Raw genomic sequence first — 18,087 nt, forward strand, 5'->3', positions numbered from 1 at the left:
CTCCTCAAAGGCAGGCTGGCCCCCTCCCTCCAGGGAAGAAAATAACAAACAGACAGAGGAGAGAGGCGGGGCGCCTAAAGCCCCAGCCCAGGCGCTCTTCGCACCGCGGCGGGGGAGGGGCGGCGGCTGTTTGCTTGGCAGCCCAGACAGGCTCGAAAGGACAACAACCGCGATAAGAGAAGGAAGCGGCTCTTCCGCCTCCTCCTGTAAGGCGGGGAGGCTGGGCCCGCAGGGAGGCGAGCTCCGCCCCCTTCTCCTGCCCGCTGATAGAGCCGGCGAAAGGCTCGGGGGAGCGCACAGAGCGGAGCGCGGCGCTTGGAGACAGCGGCACTGGCGGGCACAGGCAGCGCCCACGCACCGCACCTGCGACCGCGCGCGCCTCTGGCTCGGGCCAGCCCTCGGCTCGGCTCGGCGCGGGGGCGGGAGGCTTGGCCGCGCAAGGGCGGTTTCGGCTCCAGACAAGGCAGCGGCGTTTGGAGGAGGGAGCAGCAGCAGCAGCAGTAGTGAGCGCTGGGTTTGGACCGCTTCCCTGCGGGACCTCGGCTCTGGGCGGCCCAGGTAAGGCGCAGGGGAGGCTGGTTGCGTTGAAGGGGGCGCTTGGCAGCCGTGTGAATCCGCTGCGTCTGCACCGAGGGGGTGTGGGACAGCGGGTAGCGAGAGCCGAACAGCCCCAGCTTCTGCAGCCCCCCGTGGAGTTACCGCCAGACCGCAGCGGGCGCGGGATCTGCCCGGGGCAGCTGCGCCCAAACTTCGCGGGAGGGAGGTAGGAAGAAGCTGCCTCGCGCTCCGGCGCGGGCAGGGCCCTGTGCGCGGAACCACCCTTCCTCGCCTCTCGGTGCACCCCTCGCTAGCTCTGCTGCTCCCACGCCTCGGGTTTGGAGCGAGAAACAAACCCGAAAGGGGATCGCTATATTTTCTACTGGTGACTGAGATGTCACAGGTTAAGTAGAGGAGAGACTCGATTTGGAGGCAAGCGGAGAGAGCAAATCGAAATTGGTTTTTGAAGGTTTCCCCCCTTACAGGGAGGTTCTTCCTAGCCTTGCCGATATGAGAAATATTAAGCAGTTCTTTTAGCCAGGCTGGTCTTACACTGAATTGTGAGTTCTTGGAATCTATAGCTGGGTTATGATGAGCTCCTTTATTCCACTAGTGTGGTAGGAAGAAGGTAGCACATACTTAAAATTGTTTTATAAATTGTTTCTGATACTCTAGATGTTTGAGCAGTAGGTTAAACATTGGAACTCAGGGAAGTCCTTTGGATGTGACTGAATGTTGAGGGCAAAGAGTTGGTAGGCAGATACCGCAGATGTTTTGGTTTAGTTTAAGTTTTAAACGTTGTGTCCTTGTGGTTTGGTTTTGTTTCTTAAAGGTCTAGTTGCATGATTTCTACACCTTACTTTTTTATGGGCAAGTGTGTCAACTGTGTGATAAGTCATCTGTCTTGTATTTAAGGCAGTATCACTACTAACTGGAATCGATTTTTAAGTTTAACTATTAAAGAGCTTTCTTGGGTGTGTGGTTTTTGTTTTGGTTTTTTTTTTTAAAGCCCATTATGAAAACACTTTTGAAGTCCGATAGAGTTTTGCTTGGGAAGAACTGGTGGATCTAGCCTGTGAAGACTAGCTGCTTAATTAGTTAGGTCTCAAATATTAACACTGATTTAGTTTTTCTTTTTAATGGGTACAGGCTTACTCTAGGTAAAGGAAGTATCAGCTTATGGCTGAAAGAAGCTGACCAACATTCAGAAGTATTAGTTAATTGCTTGATCCTGTTGAGTCTGTTCAGGTTCACCCACTCTGTCAACACCTGTGCATGGCTGAAAGGTGTTCTGCTGGTTAGGCTCGTTGTAGCCAATAAGAATCAGTTGTCAGTGTTTAGTAGAGGAGTGGGTAGTGAGGCCTAATCACACTGAGCTATTGTGCCTTTTTAAGAACTTGAAACAACAACAACATTCACCATCCCAATAAAATACTCTTAAGTCTCTCGATTGCAAAGATCTGTATTGCACACTCACTCCGCCCAATTTATTTTCCAGCATACTAGTGAGTTCCTTATCACCAAACTGGAAACCTTTGCATCATTGGTAGATTGCCCAAACTGGTAACCCTATGAATAATCCTTTCATTTGTCATACAAGTTGTACTTGAAGAATTTGATCAAAGAAAAAATATATTGATGAAGATTTTGGCACATAATTGTGTGGTACAGAGTCTCTTTCCAGATGCCTTCAAAACATTAAAATACTGACAAAGTGAAAGTGACTTTGTATGCTTGAAATAGCAAGCGAGCAGACTGGCATAGAGAAGTAGTGACTAGTTTAATATACTGGAAGAAATGCCTGTGATACTATTTTTTTAATAAAATACTACTTGTATTGTGAACACTTACTGAGACAAATAAAAACAAAAAAAAAGACAGGTAAAATCCGGGTCCTCTTGAAGTCATTGGCAAGATTACAATTGACTGCAATGGGGCCAGGATTTCACCTGAAGTCTTCAGACTAATCACAATAAACAATGGGCCCAAAATTAAGGTTATTGAAAACATATGCAAAAGCATTTCTGCATCATAAATTGCAGGTATACTAGAAGTTGAGGCTCATAGCTAGATACTATTAAAATATAAGGAGGTAGTAACTTAGAGACTAATGAAGTGGGTATTCATCCACGAAAGCTCATGCTCCAAAACGTCTGTTAGTCTATAAGGTGCCACAGGATTCTTTGCTGCTTTTAGAGACTAAAAAAAGCTTTAGAAATTTTTTTATACTCTGAAAAGGAGCAACAACAGGATTAGCAGGATATGCTGTTAATTTAAAATTGTAATATCTTCAGGGAAGGGATCGGGGACACTTGAGTGAATTTATGACCTGAACTGTGCAGAGGTCACTATTCGTTACCAACACATTCATAATAGAGATGGGATATTTTGTTCTCATTTCCACAAAATCACACCAATTAGCATTTTCCATATTTAGGTGGAGTCTACCTGACTGTATTGTGCCTCAAATGCAGTTGTTTTCTATTTTCAGTTGAGTTTTGTATGTGGAAGAACAGTTGACACTAAAGCCAAAATTAGCATTTAAGTTTTTAAATATTTAGGATTTTAAGTGATCAGACAAAGGAGGAGAGAGAGAGAGAGGCTGGTTTCATTGGTTTGTTTATATAGATACTTTGGATGTGTAGCATTTCAGCAAGCTGTATTTGTTTTGCTTAGTTTCTTTTGAGTACTTCATTTTTTTTTTTAACACATGTATATAGAAGTAACTAAGGGGGGCAGAAAGAATTTAGTTTTTGTAATAACTACAGCTTTGCTGTGGGAATGGTGGGGCTGACCTTTTCCTGATATGGCATTTATGGATTAATACTAGTTCCTATACACTTTCTGTGAGAGTGGAGAAGCCAGCATTGTGCTAAGACAAAGTGAAAGGAAAAGCTTTTTTTAAATGAAGTGTCTCAGTGGAGTCTGATAAAGCATTTATGTTCAGTGTGGTTTGTCCTTATAAGCCAGAGCAAGGCCCATAAGCCTATGTTCCTGCCTTCTGTTTGAGCCTCCCTTGCTAAGTGAGCTACTATGAATATGTCACTATTTTGTCAAACATAGATTTAGAACTAGTCATAAAATCACACCCAATTCTGTTCCTTGTATTATAGGCCACAGGATAGTATTTTTACGCCACTGCAGACAAGTCTGTTATCAGTCCCGTTATATTACAAACCCTCTTAAGATGTTGAGTTTATAACTGTAGTAAGATATTGTAGGCAGAAACTTGGCAGACCGTTGATCCCCAAAACAAATATTTTTACCAAACTTGGTTACATTTTAAGTTATGAGTGTGCAAAATGGTAGTGTAACACTTTGGGGATATTTTCTTTAATAAATACTCAGATCAGTCTTTGGAATAGACTCTGTTGTGATTTCCATAAAAGGGGAGAGAATGTAAAATGGGTAATAGTTAGAACATCTACCATCCAGACACAGTCAGCTTTTTCAGAGATTCGTCTTGCTGCATGTTCCTTCTGATGTGTCCAAAGTACCAAACCCTATAGTGTTGTGAAATTACATTTGCTCATAATGGGTTGTTGATTTATTTTGCTTAGTCTCCAAATACTGTTTAACTGATTGTCAAAGAGTAAATAACCGAAACTTTGTATCCATCTATCAGAAGCTACATTTTCTCAGGCTAATAATTCACATTATAAACAACCTGTATTCAGTACTTGATTATGTGTACTCTGGATTGTCCCGAAATTCATATGTCTAAGATTTAGTTCCAAAATATTTTGAGTGCAAACAAAGAGGACTCCTAAATCTTACACGCAGCCCCAAACCCTTAGTTGGAAAGGGAAAGTTGTAAGTCCTTTATGGGTGGTTAGTAAAAATCCAGTAAACAAAGTCAAAATTTAAAAAGTCAAAACATGAACACTTAAAGCAGTGGGACCAAAACTTGAAGATACCTATGGATAAGAAATAAATACTTGGCAAGCAGAGAATTTCTATAGGCTTGTAAACTTAAATTCAGCAAACTTAGGCATTAGGAAGTCTTTCATCTTGTATATGTGAGAAGGATCAAGCTCTTAGTATACATGTCTCACACCACTTTAACTTTAATGATTTTGATGGAGTTCATCCCAATTCAAATGTGTAAATCAGGCCCAGTGTTGAGGACATAATACTCAAGATGAAAGCTTTCATATTATTGCCTTGTCAGAGAATTCTCTGAATGAAGCATTTTGTTGTATTACAAGTTTATGGTCTACAATAGAGTAGATAAGGTGCTGCTTTTAATTGACTCTTACCTTCTGCAAGAATAAGTTTTTCATACATTCTGTGTTCATTTCAGATGAGTGACATTGGAATCAAGAACATGGATCAGGTAGCTCCAGTATCTAACATCTACAGAGGAATGCTCAAGGTGAGTTTTCCTAGGAGAGATACTAAAAACAAGTGGCCTAATCTCCCACTCCATGCACACATTTCTCATGTTAGTGAGACACATCCATACGCATGCTGATGAGAGACTACGCTAATTACATTTGGGTTCCTTTTTGTTGACACTTCCTTCTATAAGATAAGGAGCAAGCACTTTATACCTAGCCATTTAAAGCACCCTGTTTAAACAGAAAAATATACATTTGCCAAACCCATCCTAAAGATTGTAAAGCAAGATGAAAAGTCAGATTCTGATTTCCAATCCATTGAATTCAATCAGAATTGTGTAAGTATAGGCAGCAGAATTGGGTCCTAGATGTGGTCTTTCTATATTTAACTTCATGCAAGGCTGTCAATGTATTTTAATAGGACTGATGTATATAAAAGCATTAGTCTAATATCAGGAAAATTAAGTTCTCTGTGGTTATGTGCAAATCTACCAAATGAAAATCTAGAGTAAAAGGCATGAAAGCTATTCAGTCTTATTTGAAAGAAACAGTTGTTGGTTTGAAAAATACTTACAGATCAAGGACGGGTTAGAAAAAACAGAATTTAAAAGATTTCATTTTTGTAACTGTCTGCAAGGGCATTCATGTAACTAATTATTTTTTTGTAATTTATTCATGAAAGATCTTTAGCCACCATTGGTCACTTGTATTGTGGTGATCAAGGCAAATTGAATGAAGACCTCTTAAACTAGAAAGATATGAGAAATGCCGGTGTTTCAGAGATGGTATCACAGTCTCATTTAAAGTCAATTGCAAATGTTTTGGTTTTTTTCTTCAACTTGCTTATAAAATTTGTTTTGCTAACCAACCAAATTTTCATTTAATAGAGCATAATAGGAAGCTTTATGTGAAATTTGTGAATTGAGTGCTCTCCCATGCAGGAGTTATGCCAGGCACAAAGGAAATTGGAGATAGATTAAAATTTGTCGCAATCTTATGTCAACCTTTAAGACTCTCTATTCCACCACTGGATAGCTGTTTCCAGTTCTTTTGGATTTGCTTCAAGTTTTGCACTGTATTACTAAATTTATACATAACTGCCATGAAACCATATAGTGCTTGCTTGCCTTTTTTTTTTTACACTGAGTAAGGTGAGCAGAATTTATCCCATATGGGGTTTTATTACCTGTTCAGAGCAATGTTCAACATTAACTAATACATTTCTCATTTCTGAAATGAGACTAGGGTACAGTATGCTTTCTACTTATTCATATACTACTGCTTTTTTCCAGTGAGTCATTGTAAGGGTCACTTTATTTACACAAAATACAGGAGTTTCCAGATTATGTTGAAAGAACTTGGCCTTTCCTCTAGATACAAATGGTGAATCAGAGCTATTAACATTTAAAGCATTTTAGTAGTAGACCAGCTGGTTTTATTAACTATTTCACAGGTAACAAATCTTTCAAGTCTCTTTACTCTGACTTTTCTTATTGTTCATGTACATATGATAGCAATCTTAATTAGTATGAACAATATTACTTTGCTGGTCAGCTCAGTGTATTTTTGGAAGACTTCTAGATTTTTCTTCATGCCAGCCTCTTCCTTCTGTGGATGATAGGCTGCTGTGAATTACATACTGAATTGTATAGCAACTTTTTATAAAAACCAGTCTCAATACTACATTCAAACCAAAGTGTCTTTCTTGAATTTCTGCCCTGTCAGTTTACAAAACAAAAATAGCACCATACACCAAAATAGAGAAGCTGTAAACTCCAGAAAGGAACCATGGTTGATTCAGGGAAAGATGAGGTACTTTAATTTGCTATTCTGCAAAAACAATTTAAGTTAGTACAGTCAATTGAGAGCAGATCTGTGTTATGCTGAGGTGCATTAGCTTATTCTCAACAGAAATTTGTACCTTGACTTTTAAGTGGATGCCTAAGCAAATGGGAACTATCAACAGATATTATATGTGTTTCCTTAGTCTCTGGCTCCCCTTTACTGCAGATGCTCTCATATGGGTATCACTGCTGTGTTCTGTAGCTTTCCAAATACTGTGCCCACAGGTTTGGGTTGTGGTGGTTTTGGGGTTTGGTTTGGTTTGGTTTTGTTTTTTAAATCTCATCAATGGGAATTTCTAGTGATAGCCTCTACCTGTTGCTACAAGTCTTTTTCATGACTAGTTGGCATGTTAATTATAAACTTATTCAGCTCACTTTTGTAGAAAAAGCTTGTAACTCTCTTAGACATATTTACTAAGAAGGGGTGCATGTGGCCTGGGAGATTCAGTAATAACTTTCCATTTACACAGCATCTCTCAACTAGAGCACTTCAGATTTTGAATGATAGACAAGATTTTCAACAAATATTTATGATCTTTAATAAAAGTGACTGTTAGCTCATCAGAAATCACTCTCCTTTTTCCCCTCAAACATTCCATTATAACCAGTCCTACTTATTCTTATTCATTTGTTTAAACTAGCAAAGGCTCATTAGAGGCTGCTGAGGATTAACAAGCTGCTTTTTGTGAAATGCAGTAGTTGGTACAAATCAGGTAACCTAAACCATAAAATAAACCCAAGAAAAGACTCTACTTCATAAATCATGTAAAACAGTCTTACAACCTTAAGTAATGTGGTTCAGATTAAATATTTCCAAAAATGTAAATAAACCTACTTGCATCTTCACATTGGCAATTATTTTGTTATAATTCACTAGTCCTTCTAGTATAATTAGCACTTAAAAGAAGTTATTATCATTAGCAGGCTATTAAAAGGCTAAAAATGATACTAATCTCTCTTTACAATTTAGCAATCAGTTTAAAATTTAGATGCACACCTGTTAGAATTATACTTCAGTTACAGAAAAGGTTAAAATAGCTGCTAGTTGTGCCTACTGTAACTAAAGTTTGCAGTTTTCATTGTATCTCCTCAAGTTTAAAATAGTCTGGTATCTTTGAATTAAAGATGCAGCTGTCACACTGTAAAGCAGCCTGCTTTTCGAACACAGTCTTGCAGAACGCTGCCTCCAGTCAATAACCGATCATCTGGGAATTTGATCCCCTCACCTCTATGGAGGTAGAAGCATAAAAGCCTAATTGGAGTGATTGAACTTCTAACAACTTAATACAGGCAGCATTGTCTTTGAAAAGATTAAACAGCTCTTTGACATTTTAGTGTATCAGAGCTGCACAGTCAAAAATCAGAAGGCCAGATCCTCATCTTATGTAAACCAGCTTAGCTCCAATGAAGTCAGTGATCTATTCTAATTTACACTATCTGTGGGTCTGGCCCAGAAGGACAGGAAACATAAACATTAGTTAAATATAGCATTAGCTTATTTTGTATAATGTGTAGCTTAGTATTCCACTGTTCATGTTGCTAAAAAGGTTAGCATAGGACATACAGAATGTGCCACACAGGAAAGTTACAACTGCTGTTGGAACCTTAATTTTATTTTAACTATACAATCCTTAACATTACATTATTAATGATTAGATGATATGTACATTATCTCCAGATATGAACTTAACCCATCTTTGCAGTTGCTGTTAGCAGTGCTCTAGCAGAATACTTACACTGAATATTCTTTTTCTTAAACTGTTTTGCAGCATCAACCAGCATTTGACGTCTTTGATGTCACAAGCTCTTTGTTTGCAGGATATTTTCCCTCATTAAATGAAGATCAAACCCTTCAAGAAGTACCAACAGGGTTTGATTCAATTTCTTATGGTAAATATGTTTTGTTTGTGTTTTAGTTTGATCAGCCACATCAGTCAAAATAGAAAGTGCTGGGTTCTCTAACTAGGTTTCTGTCACTGTTACCTACAATGTGCAACAATAAGTCTTTAATAATAGAGAAGACTTTTGTTAATATTAGTTTAAGGCTTCAGTCCTGCAGACATTTACATACATTCTTAAGTTTATTCACATGAGTAGTTCTGTTGCTAGCTTACAACTTCCCATACTGGAAACTTACTGAAGTAGGGTGTGGTCTGTAGGAGGCCAGTTAGGCATACTGGAGCAGAATTAAAGAGGTCTTTGGATATGTGTATCTGTTAAGACTAACATTACTAATAATCTTTATCTACCTTTACTTGTTCATTTCTATAACTCAAGTTGGTGTATTTTTAAAATGGGTCGAGACAGAATATTAGAACTCTATTTAGTCCTGCTGAACTTGTATAAATGTAGAACTCTGCAAGGTCCTTGGGGCCCCTTTTCCCTCAGGTTTATTTTGCAGCTTTAGAAACTTTGCATAAGTAGTACATTGTAATCCTTGTAGCAGGACTGGACTCACTGAAAGTTCTCCATTTGCCCTCACCTCAGATCTCTCTGACTGGCTTATTCCCAAGCTACTCAGATACAGTGGTGATAGGTGTTTCACCCAAGTTTTTATTCAGCCTTGCAGTGAGCTCCACATGTGCAGAGGTTCACCTGCTTGCTCATGTGGAGCTCATTGCAGGCCATAGATAGCTAGATTAGCTTTGCAGCTTTATGCATAGTCCTAAAGCCTGACAGCTTATCGCACACGTATGCACACTGTCCCTGTGACACTAACATTATTAGATATAGCAATTATTAATAACATGAGTGCAACCTAACTTTGTCAGCCACCATCTGTGCACTCGTTTTCAAAGATCTGTGGAAAGTTGAAAGTTTGAAAAGGTAGTGACAAGCTAGTTCCAAGCTAGAGGGAACCTGAGGAAATGTTAGACACCAATCAAAAAAAAGTTAACTGGATTTGATATTCTAATGACACATAATGCAAAAACAATTTTACCAATCTTCTTCAAACTTTTCTTGAAAATGCTCTTTATTTCCAGAAGAGGTCTGGACATTTTCATGCCAAATCTTTCTAATAAAGAAGATAGGATGGGGAGCTAAATTATTCCTTTGAATGGAAGTGGTTGCAGCATTAACTAAGGAGTTGATTATCTAGATTATGAATTTATAACAATTTATGGCTGCATAAAATTCAGTACTATGATCATCAGCCAGTTACATAAATTTGGCATTGGGAACTAGCTTGTGACCAAAAACATTTTACAGTCTAACCGTTGAATAAGGCATGACAACACCACAAATTCAATTGACTGATCTATGCATGAGTGGGTCTGACATTCAATCTAGTGCAGTGATAAATGTACCCACAAACCTGCTCATTGCTACTACCCTGCCCGTTACTTAGTTCTCGAGCTCAGTGCAGGGGATCTGGAGTTGACAGGAGATCACTTGGCTCTCAAATTTATAGAGGAGGAAAAGAAGACAAAGCAGTCTTCTTATTTTCTAATAAAGATAATTGACTCTACATAACACATTCATATTTCGTACTACCAGAGTCAATCTGAGTCTGCATCGTTAGCTGCAACAAAATCTTAAATGCTGGCATAGAACTAACCTATTACATACAGATAAGGCTTGCCATATTTGGTCCCATTTTATAGTTTGAAGCCTCTTCTGCTTGTTCTTTAAGTAACATAGCGGATTTTCCATTGTTGGTCTGGTTCATTAGCCTAAATGCTAATGTTTCTCTTCCCCCCGCCCCCCTTCTTCATTCTTTTAGAGTCAAACAGCTGTGAATTGCCCCTCTTAACCCCATGCAGTAAGGCTGTGATGAGTCAGGCCTTAAAAGCTACTTTCAGTGGCTTTGCAAAGGAACAGTGTCGTCTGGGTATCCCGAATAGTAAGTGCTTTCTTTTTATAGCCTTTCTAGTGCAAAAATTATGCTGATCGGTTAGATGGCAACATAAGAGAAGAGAAAGTAAACTGAGTTCATTCACTGATTAAAAGAACATAGAAGGAAAAATTAGAGCATCGATTTAAAATTAAGAATAAATCGTTGATATTTGAGCTTCAGAACTAGACATCCTAGATGATTTTTTTAAACATGAGCCCTCACTCTCAATATCTTTTTAACTAAACTTATTAGGTCCTTATGAATGTAAATATTAAGAGTTGTCTCTAAATGTAATGTTCTTTTTCTTCTCTTCTCCCACTCCCCATTTGCAGATCCTTGGCTGTGGACTGAACAGCAGGTTTGCCAGTGGCTTTTCTGGGCTACCAGGGAGTTTAGTTTGGCAAATGTGAACTTTCATCAGTTTGTCATGAATGGCCAAGACTTGTGCAACCTGGGCAAGGAACGTTTCTTGGAGCTAGCTCCTGATTATGTAGGCGACATTCTGTGGGAACACCTGGAACAGATGATAAAAGGTAACTAGATAGCCAAAAAGGACTCCTGCTCTGTGATTCTAGCAAAGCAACCCTGTAAAACACAACTGTGATGTATTTCACCAAGTTGTGGTTTTGTAATTGCCTAAAAAACTCAGAATTTTAAAATGTTTAAACTTTCTCAAAGGTATCTTTAAAAAATTTATTTTCTGGAGAGCATAAAAGCAATCATCAGTTGTCACTAGTTTGTCAATCACTGCCAGACTGTGCAGTTGTCTCAGCAGCAGTTTTGTACAGAATGGTCATTCTAATACAAGGGATTAGGATATATAATATATATAGGGATGCAATATATAATTCAAATATGGAAAACAAAAATGTAACCAAAAGTCAGATTAGGTGAATTCATGTTACTAGTGACTTTTACCAGTGTTTTGGAATAGGTCAGTGAATGAATGTAAGAGTGACAGAGACTTGAGGGTGCTTTCATTGAGACAAAAGAGGGATGAGGACAAATTTTGTCGAGAGGCTTCACATGGATGCAGGGATCTGCCCACCTATATCATCTGACACGATGAGCGCTAAAATAACTATTGGAAAAATAAGGGAAAACTTTTTTTTTTCTTTTCCCATTGTTACCATAAGCTACCTTTCATTTAAATATTTGTCGAACAACCAACTTTGGAAGTTGTGTTTCTTTTGTCTAGTGGGATTTTGGTGGTTTTGCTTTGTCTCTTCATTGTTCTAGTCCTGTGTGTAAAACACTTACCTAATGCCTGGATCTTACAAACTTTTAAGTACACATATAATTCCCTTGACGTGCATGAAGTTAAGCAATTGCTGAAGTGTTTGCGGGATCAGGGCTTTATTGCAGATTTTTAGGCAGAATAAATATTATAATTCCATTGGCGTGACATTTTTCCCTACTAGCAGTTTTATTTCTTTGAAAGTTTGATGTTGGGTGACTAAGTTCATGTAACTGTCAGAAATACCTCTTGTTGCTTTGAAGTTCCCCGTAATGTCCTGGTCAGATGTGTAAAAAGAATATTTTGTTCTGTTTTCAGACAGTCAAGAGAAGAGACAGGACCAATATGTTGAAAACTCTCATCTTACCTCAGTTCCACACTGGGTCAATAACAACTCATTAAGTAGGTATCCTGATTTGGTTGATGTTTAAAATCACTTCTTTGGCTTTATGCTGCATGTGATATTACACACTGTAATTCTGCAAGTTGGTTTGAACACTGAAAATAATCAGACTAGATATTTTCTTGAGGCAAATCCTTGGAGTCAGTGAAACCAGGAGGAAAGAAGACTATGTGAACCACTGTGGTTAATCAAAAGTCTTGATTTGTGCAGAAAATTTATGAAATTCCAGATTTTGTTTTTGGTACATGAATTGCCAATAATCAGGTGTTTAGTACAAACTAGCCATTACAACTACCAGGATAAATCTAAAAGCAGCACTGATGGGATCCAGCAGGAGTCATATTTTGGTCCTTTTTGGCAGAAGGAAGATGGATGCCATATGGAGTCTCGGAGGGCAGATGGGAGGGAGATCACAGACCAGTGGCCCTCTCCTGACATCTTTCTCTCCCCCCCCACACACCCCCCAAAATACTGCTTATATGTATGAAGTTGTATTTTCAGCACATGTCTCTTAACTGATTAGCAGATTAACAAGAGAGGAATCCTGCTATGGACCACCTAGTCCCCTCCCCATGTGTTCTGTCATTCTGGGAAACCACAGAGAGCTATGTGCACAACTGGCAATCTGTGAATCCTACACAGATACAGGTTATGTGATACAGAACCTGGTTCAAACCCTAATGCAGTCAATAGGAGTCCTTCCACTGACTTAGACACATAGCCTATCATTCCTACCCAGTCAGGTTTTCCGCTAAAAAATACTTTTTAGTGGCATAACTGTATGTCTGTGTTGCAGTAGAAGGGTTGACTTGTTTTTGTTCTGCTTACATGAGGGTATTACATTTATGAGAAGGACTGTAGTGAATAACTAATCCATTCATTTTTTTTCTCCCTCTCCTTCCCACTTTAGGTTTTAATACAGAACCGGCCTCTTATGGTATGCAAATGCATAGCTACCCCAAAGCCAGCCTCCTGAGTGACTTATGTCAGACTTCTGCCGGACCAAATCTCCTCGGCCCAGATCAAGACTTTTCCATGTTCCCCAAAGCTCAGTTAGAGACAGTCAATGTGAACTACTGCTCCATGACCCACGACTTCACAAACAATCTGAACTTGCTGATAGATAACTCTGGTAAGATTTACCGTATCCATTTGCTAATTATTAGTTCAAGGCTCTATGCTCTGTGCACTCTTTTTTTCTCAACATGGTTTAAACATACAAAATAAAGTGAATAACAACCATTATTTAACTTTTTTAGGTAAGCCCAGAGAGCATGAATCCAGTGACAGTGGCACAGAAAGTTATGAAAGCACAGATTCTCAACTTCAGTCCTGGAACAGCCAATCCTCTTTAGTGGATGTACAGCGTGTGCCCTCTTACGAAAGCTTTGAAGATGATTGTAGCCAATCTCTATGTCTGAACAAACCTACAATGTCTTTCAAAGATTACATTCAAGAAAGAAGTGATCCTGTAGAGCAAGGGAAACCAGTTATACCAGCAGCAATTCTAGCAGGCTTTACAGGCAAGTGATGTCACACAATATATCTCTTGTTCTTATGTTTCTGATCCCTTGTGTGAGTGATGTCCATTTTTGATGAAGTGAGGTTGAGAGGTACTCTTCCTTACTCATTGTTCATGAATGACTTCTTCACTAATAATACAATGTTCTGGTTTTAAAAAAAAACAAAAACAAAAAAAACCCCAGGCTATTAAAACCTGGAATGCATTCTATTTTTGGTAGCGCTCCTCTGTCTAAAAGAGGGAAACACAGACAAAACCAAGGAGTTCACCAGCACTGACTCACCCACTAAGCACTCATCCCTAGAGTGCTTACTCAGGCAAAATGCTCATCGCTGGAAGCTTCGTCAGGGCAAGGACTTTAGGTTAGGACTGTAAGGTTTTAAATATAACTTCTAGCAGAAGGGAATGAAGTGAGGGGAGAAGCAGAGCTTGGTTCAAATAACTACTTTGGCCACTATTTTAATTCAAAGTTCATTATAATATATCCTTCAGCAGATTGCTGTTTAAAGAAACAGTTGTCGTTCTTTGTCTCAGCTAAACATCTTAAAATTATATCAGATAAATCTTAGGATTATGGTATGGGTCTTACCATATCCCTTAGTTATGGTTAATAATATAGCTGCTCTTGGTTTTTACAGGCAGTGGACCTATACAACTGTGGCAATTCCTTCTGGAGTTACTAACAGACAAATCCTGTCAGTCATTTATTAGCTGGACTGGAGATGGCTGGGAGTTCAAACTTGCTGACCCAGATGAGGTACGTGGCTAATTGTGATTGAATAAAAAGCTAGGGCCTGATCCTACATCCTCCATCAGTGAAAGGCACCCCTTAAGGCAAAGTGTTTACAAGATCAGGAGTCTCTGCCTCCTGTAAATGCTTTACTGTGCTGTCTGGGTGACTTCAAGAGCATCAGTCAGTACCTAGGTGTATGTAAAAGTTTAGTGTATTATAGCCTTACTTTGCATGCTGCCTTTATGTTTATGTTTAACTTACAGCATTGCTTAACTATTTAAAGAAAGTAACTTAATTGAGAGAAACATGGCAGATGCACAGAGTAGTGAGGCCTTCAAAAGTCTGTTTTCAGACATGCATCAAATGACTGCTGTAATAACTTGGAAATTAAAACTAGTCATTAACAGAATAAACTCCACCCCTCTAATTGATGGAATCACTTTCTGATGTAGTTAACGGGCCTGATCCAAGGCCTACAGAAGTCAATGAAAAGACTCCCATTGCCTTCAGTGAGCTTTGGATATGGCCTTAAGTGACTTCACATAATTCAACTTTCACTTTACACTCCTCTCTCACATGGGAGGTGGTTGTTCTTTGAGAAAGTGCAAGAGAAGAGGTTAAGGTGAATTCTTCTAACAGCTTGGCAAGGTGCCTCATGCACCCATCCACTGTGTATTGGTGTCATGTTCATAGACCCTAGGTCTTAATCCTTTTAATCAAAGTCTGGCCAATAACTCAATCAGAGATGGTTTTAATTTAAATTAATGGAGATATCCTACCTCCTAGAACTGGAAGGGACCTTGAAAGGTCATCGAGTCCAGCCCCCTGCTTCACTAATAGGACCAAGTATTGATTGTGCCCCAGACCCCTAAGTGGCCCCCTCAAGGATTGAACGCACAACCCTGGGTTTAGCAGGCCAATGCTCAAACCACTTGAAGGCTTCAGCTTTTACTCACCCAAGTATCATCACTGATTTGATGGCATTTGAACCATCAAAATGACTTGGTAAATGGAAAAATTTAAACTTATTTAGCAACCATCAGCTAACTAAGGCAAAAACTAATTAAAGCATACTATCTTTCTTCCCCCCCCCCCCCCACCCCTTTGGGGCTGAAGGTGGCACGACGGTGGGGAAGGAGGAAAAACAAGCCAAAAATGAACTATGAGAAACTAAGCCGAGGCCTGCGCTATTACTATGACAAGAACATCATCCACAAGACATCAGGGAAACGCTATGTGTACCGGTTTGTATGTGACTTACAGAACCTGCTGGGGTACACAGCAGAGGAACTTCATGCCATGCTGGGAGTGCAGCTAGACACAGAAGATTGAGCACTGTAATATTGTGCAAAACTGGCAAAGATTGCAAGATTTTGAACTGTGACTAGGACCTATCTGCAGTTGGTCTTGACTGTTCAGATTGGTGCAACCGTTAAGAAATAAGGACCTTGAACTGGTTTTGTAATCGGGGAAAGCTGAAGGAAGAAGTGGCCTTATTTCATCAGATGCAATGGCTTCAAGTATCGCTGCACCAAGTTCTTTGGAGCAGTGTGGCAGATGGCATAGTGCCTAGCTCTAACTTGAAGATATGAAAATGCTCTAGGGTTAAATGTTTTGGCTTTTTACACTGCCATATGATTATGGGTTGGTTTTAATACCAAAGGTTGGAGAGTGACCAGTAATACATCAGAATTCTAGCTCAAAACTTAACAACCACGTTGCTTACATCATGATATGCATTTTTTTAAAAAAAAACTACGTAACCTTTATTTTAAAGCAGAGAGACACAAATTTGTATTGTAAATTTTATTACACAACATGTTAGGTACAGAAACATTTTGTCTTATGTTTCAAAACTAGGTGTAGCAATTATTTTTTCCTTTCAAGGGAGAGTGGAAAAAATCACACCATTTCAAGTCAGTTTGTATATATTTATATGCTGCTTCCTGAAGTTCTTTAATGTTCCTATTTAACAGATATTGTATAATGTAATTTAAACTAATTGTATGTGCATTTGAAATAGGAAGAATGTAAACATTTTGTTTCATGTTTGAATAGGACACGTTGCAGTTTGAGGAAGTCTGTAATATGCCTAGTAGATTATACTGTAGGCCTGCAATATGAAAGTTTAGATGGAGGGTATTGGTTGAATATTTTGCCATAACTGTAGCTGGCAAACTTTTGTTCATTTTGGCATTTTTACAAGAAACTAATGTAGTCTGGAGCATAAAGGGCCTGTTTCTCCTAACTGAAAATGAAAACATTAACATGGATAAACAGTGCATGTTTTTTCACTTCTATGCATGTCCTGTTAAAAACAATTTTTTTTATATAGAAGCTTTTTTCTGGTTTATCCCCGCTGATTAAAATATGAATTCTATTTTTGGAAATGTGGCTTCTTTTTCAGAGATCAAGAGGGATTTATGTAGCAGCTATTTTTTACTGCAAAAAAAGATTCACTGGAAAAATGTAATTTGTAAGAGCTTTATTTTTTATCTGAGCTTGATGTACATTGAAGTGTGTTTGTACAGTGTGAAGGAGGAAAAAATACAAATCTTTATTAAAACATCTTAAATGGAAAAAAATGCGTAATTTAATTTCTATTAATTCCTAAATATTTTGATTAGCTCTTACAGTCCTTTGAGGAAATACCTTCTGAAGTCACAGACCTGATTCTCTTCTCAGACCAGTGTAAACTGCAAGTAAGTCCACTGAAAAGAGTTGAGGTACCTCAGTGTATAGCTCTTGTGGGAAGAGAATCAGGCAATAACTTTGTAGTGATGTTTAGCTCTGTACAGAACACATTGCACAAGGCTCTATGCCCTTCCTCAAACAGCCTTGTGCTGACACTCTTTCCCCCCCTTACTGCTAGAGAGTACAGTACATACGTCTGATTCAAGTTACAAGAACTTCTCCAGATAGAGGATGAACATAATATTTTCAAGAGTTTTTAACTCAAGCTGGCATTTGATAATTTGGATTAAGATAAAGTATGCAGTTATGGATACACTTATTCCAGAATAACTCCATGCTCTGTAAAAAATCCACTACAACCTATCCCCAAACTGGTACATGTGTTCCAGGTACATAACTCCCACTCATGTTGTAAAACATTCCCAACACCTCCTGGTATGGAATAAGAGCCACTTTGCAAATACCATGAGTCATTTGTTTTCTTCCTCTCCCCTCCCCAATAAGATGATAGGCCATAACATGACAGTCATTCTTACGCTTGCCTTTCTCTAAAGGAGAAAAAATGGAGGAAACAATATCAAGTGCTTTTAAAAGAGAAATTTTCCTTGTTCTAGTAGTTACAAAAATGAGCCAAATTCTGCGCTCATTGCACTGGATTCAACCTGCTGTAAAAGCAGAACGGGTAGTTTTATAAAAATGCTCTTTAAAGCAAAACACAGTAGAAAAGCTCTCAGACTTGTTCTTCTAAATGTCTTGGATGAGCTGGTCAGAATCTCATCTGTCAATGGCCATATGATGCACCATGAACTTTGAGGTCTAGATCGTGCACAGGGACTGCCCTTCTAGCCTTTCCATGACCCATACAAGGAAAAGAGGGGAAACACAGTACTCACCATCACTATTGCAGGCCCACAGATGGGGTCTGCTGAATTTAGGCTG

General features: G+C 38.9%; 1 protein-coding gene across 1 annotated transcript; it reads left to right on the top strand.

The window, feature by feature from the left end:
• Positions 1–378: 378 nt before the first annotated feature.
• Positions 379–17,046, top strand: ETS2 (ETS proto-oncogene 2, transcription factor). Its single transcript, XM_050916483.1, has 10 exons — positions 379–558; positions 4,841–4,912; positions 8,491–8,611; positions 10,446–10,565; positions 10,892–11,092; positions 12,115–12,198; positions 13,110–13,331; positions 13,459–13,726; positions 14,364–14,478; positions 15,571–17,046. The coding sequence occupies exons 2-10, from the start codon at positions 4,841–4,843 to the stop codon at positions 15,784–15,786; spliced, it is 1,419 nt and encodes a 472-aa protein (XP_050772440.1). The 5' UTR covers positions 379–558; the 3' UTR covers positions 15,787–17,046.
• Positions 17,047–18,087: the final 1,041 nt, after the last annotated feature.

The sequence above is a fragment of the Gopherus flavomarginatus genome, chromosome 1 (genome assembly GCF_025201925.1).
Source record: "Gopherus flavomarginatus isolate rGopFla2 chromosome 1, rGopFla2.mat.asm, whole genome shotgun sequence".
Classification (NCBI taxonomy): domain Eukaryota; kingdom Metazoa; phylum Chordata; order Testudines; family Testudinidae; genus Gopherus; species Gopherus flavomarginatus.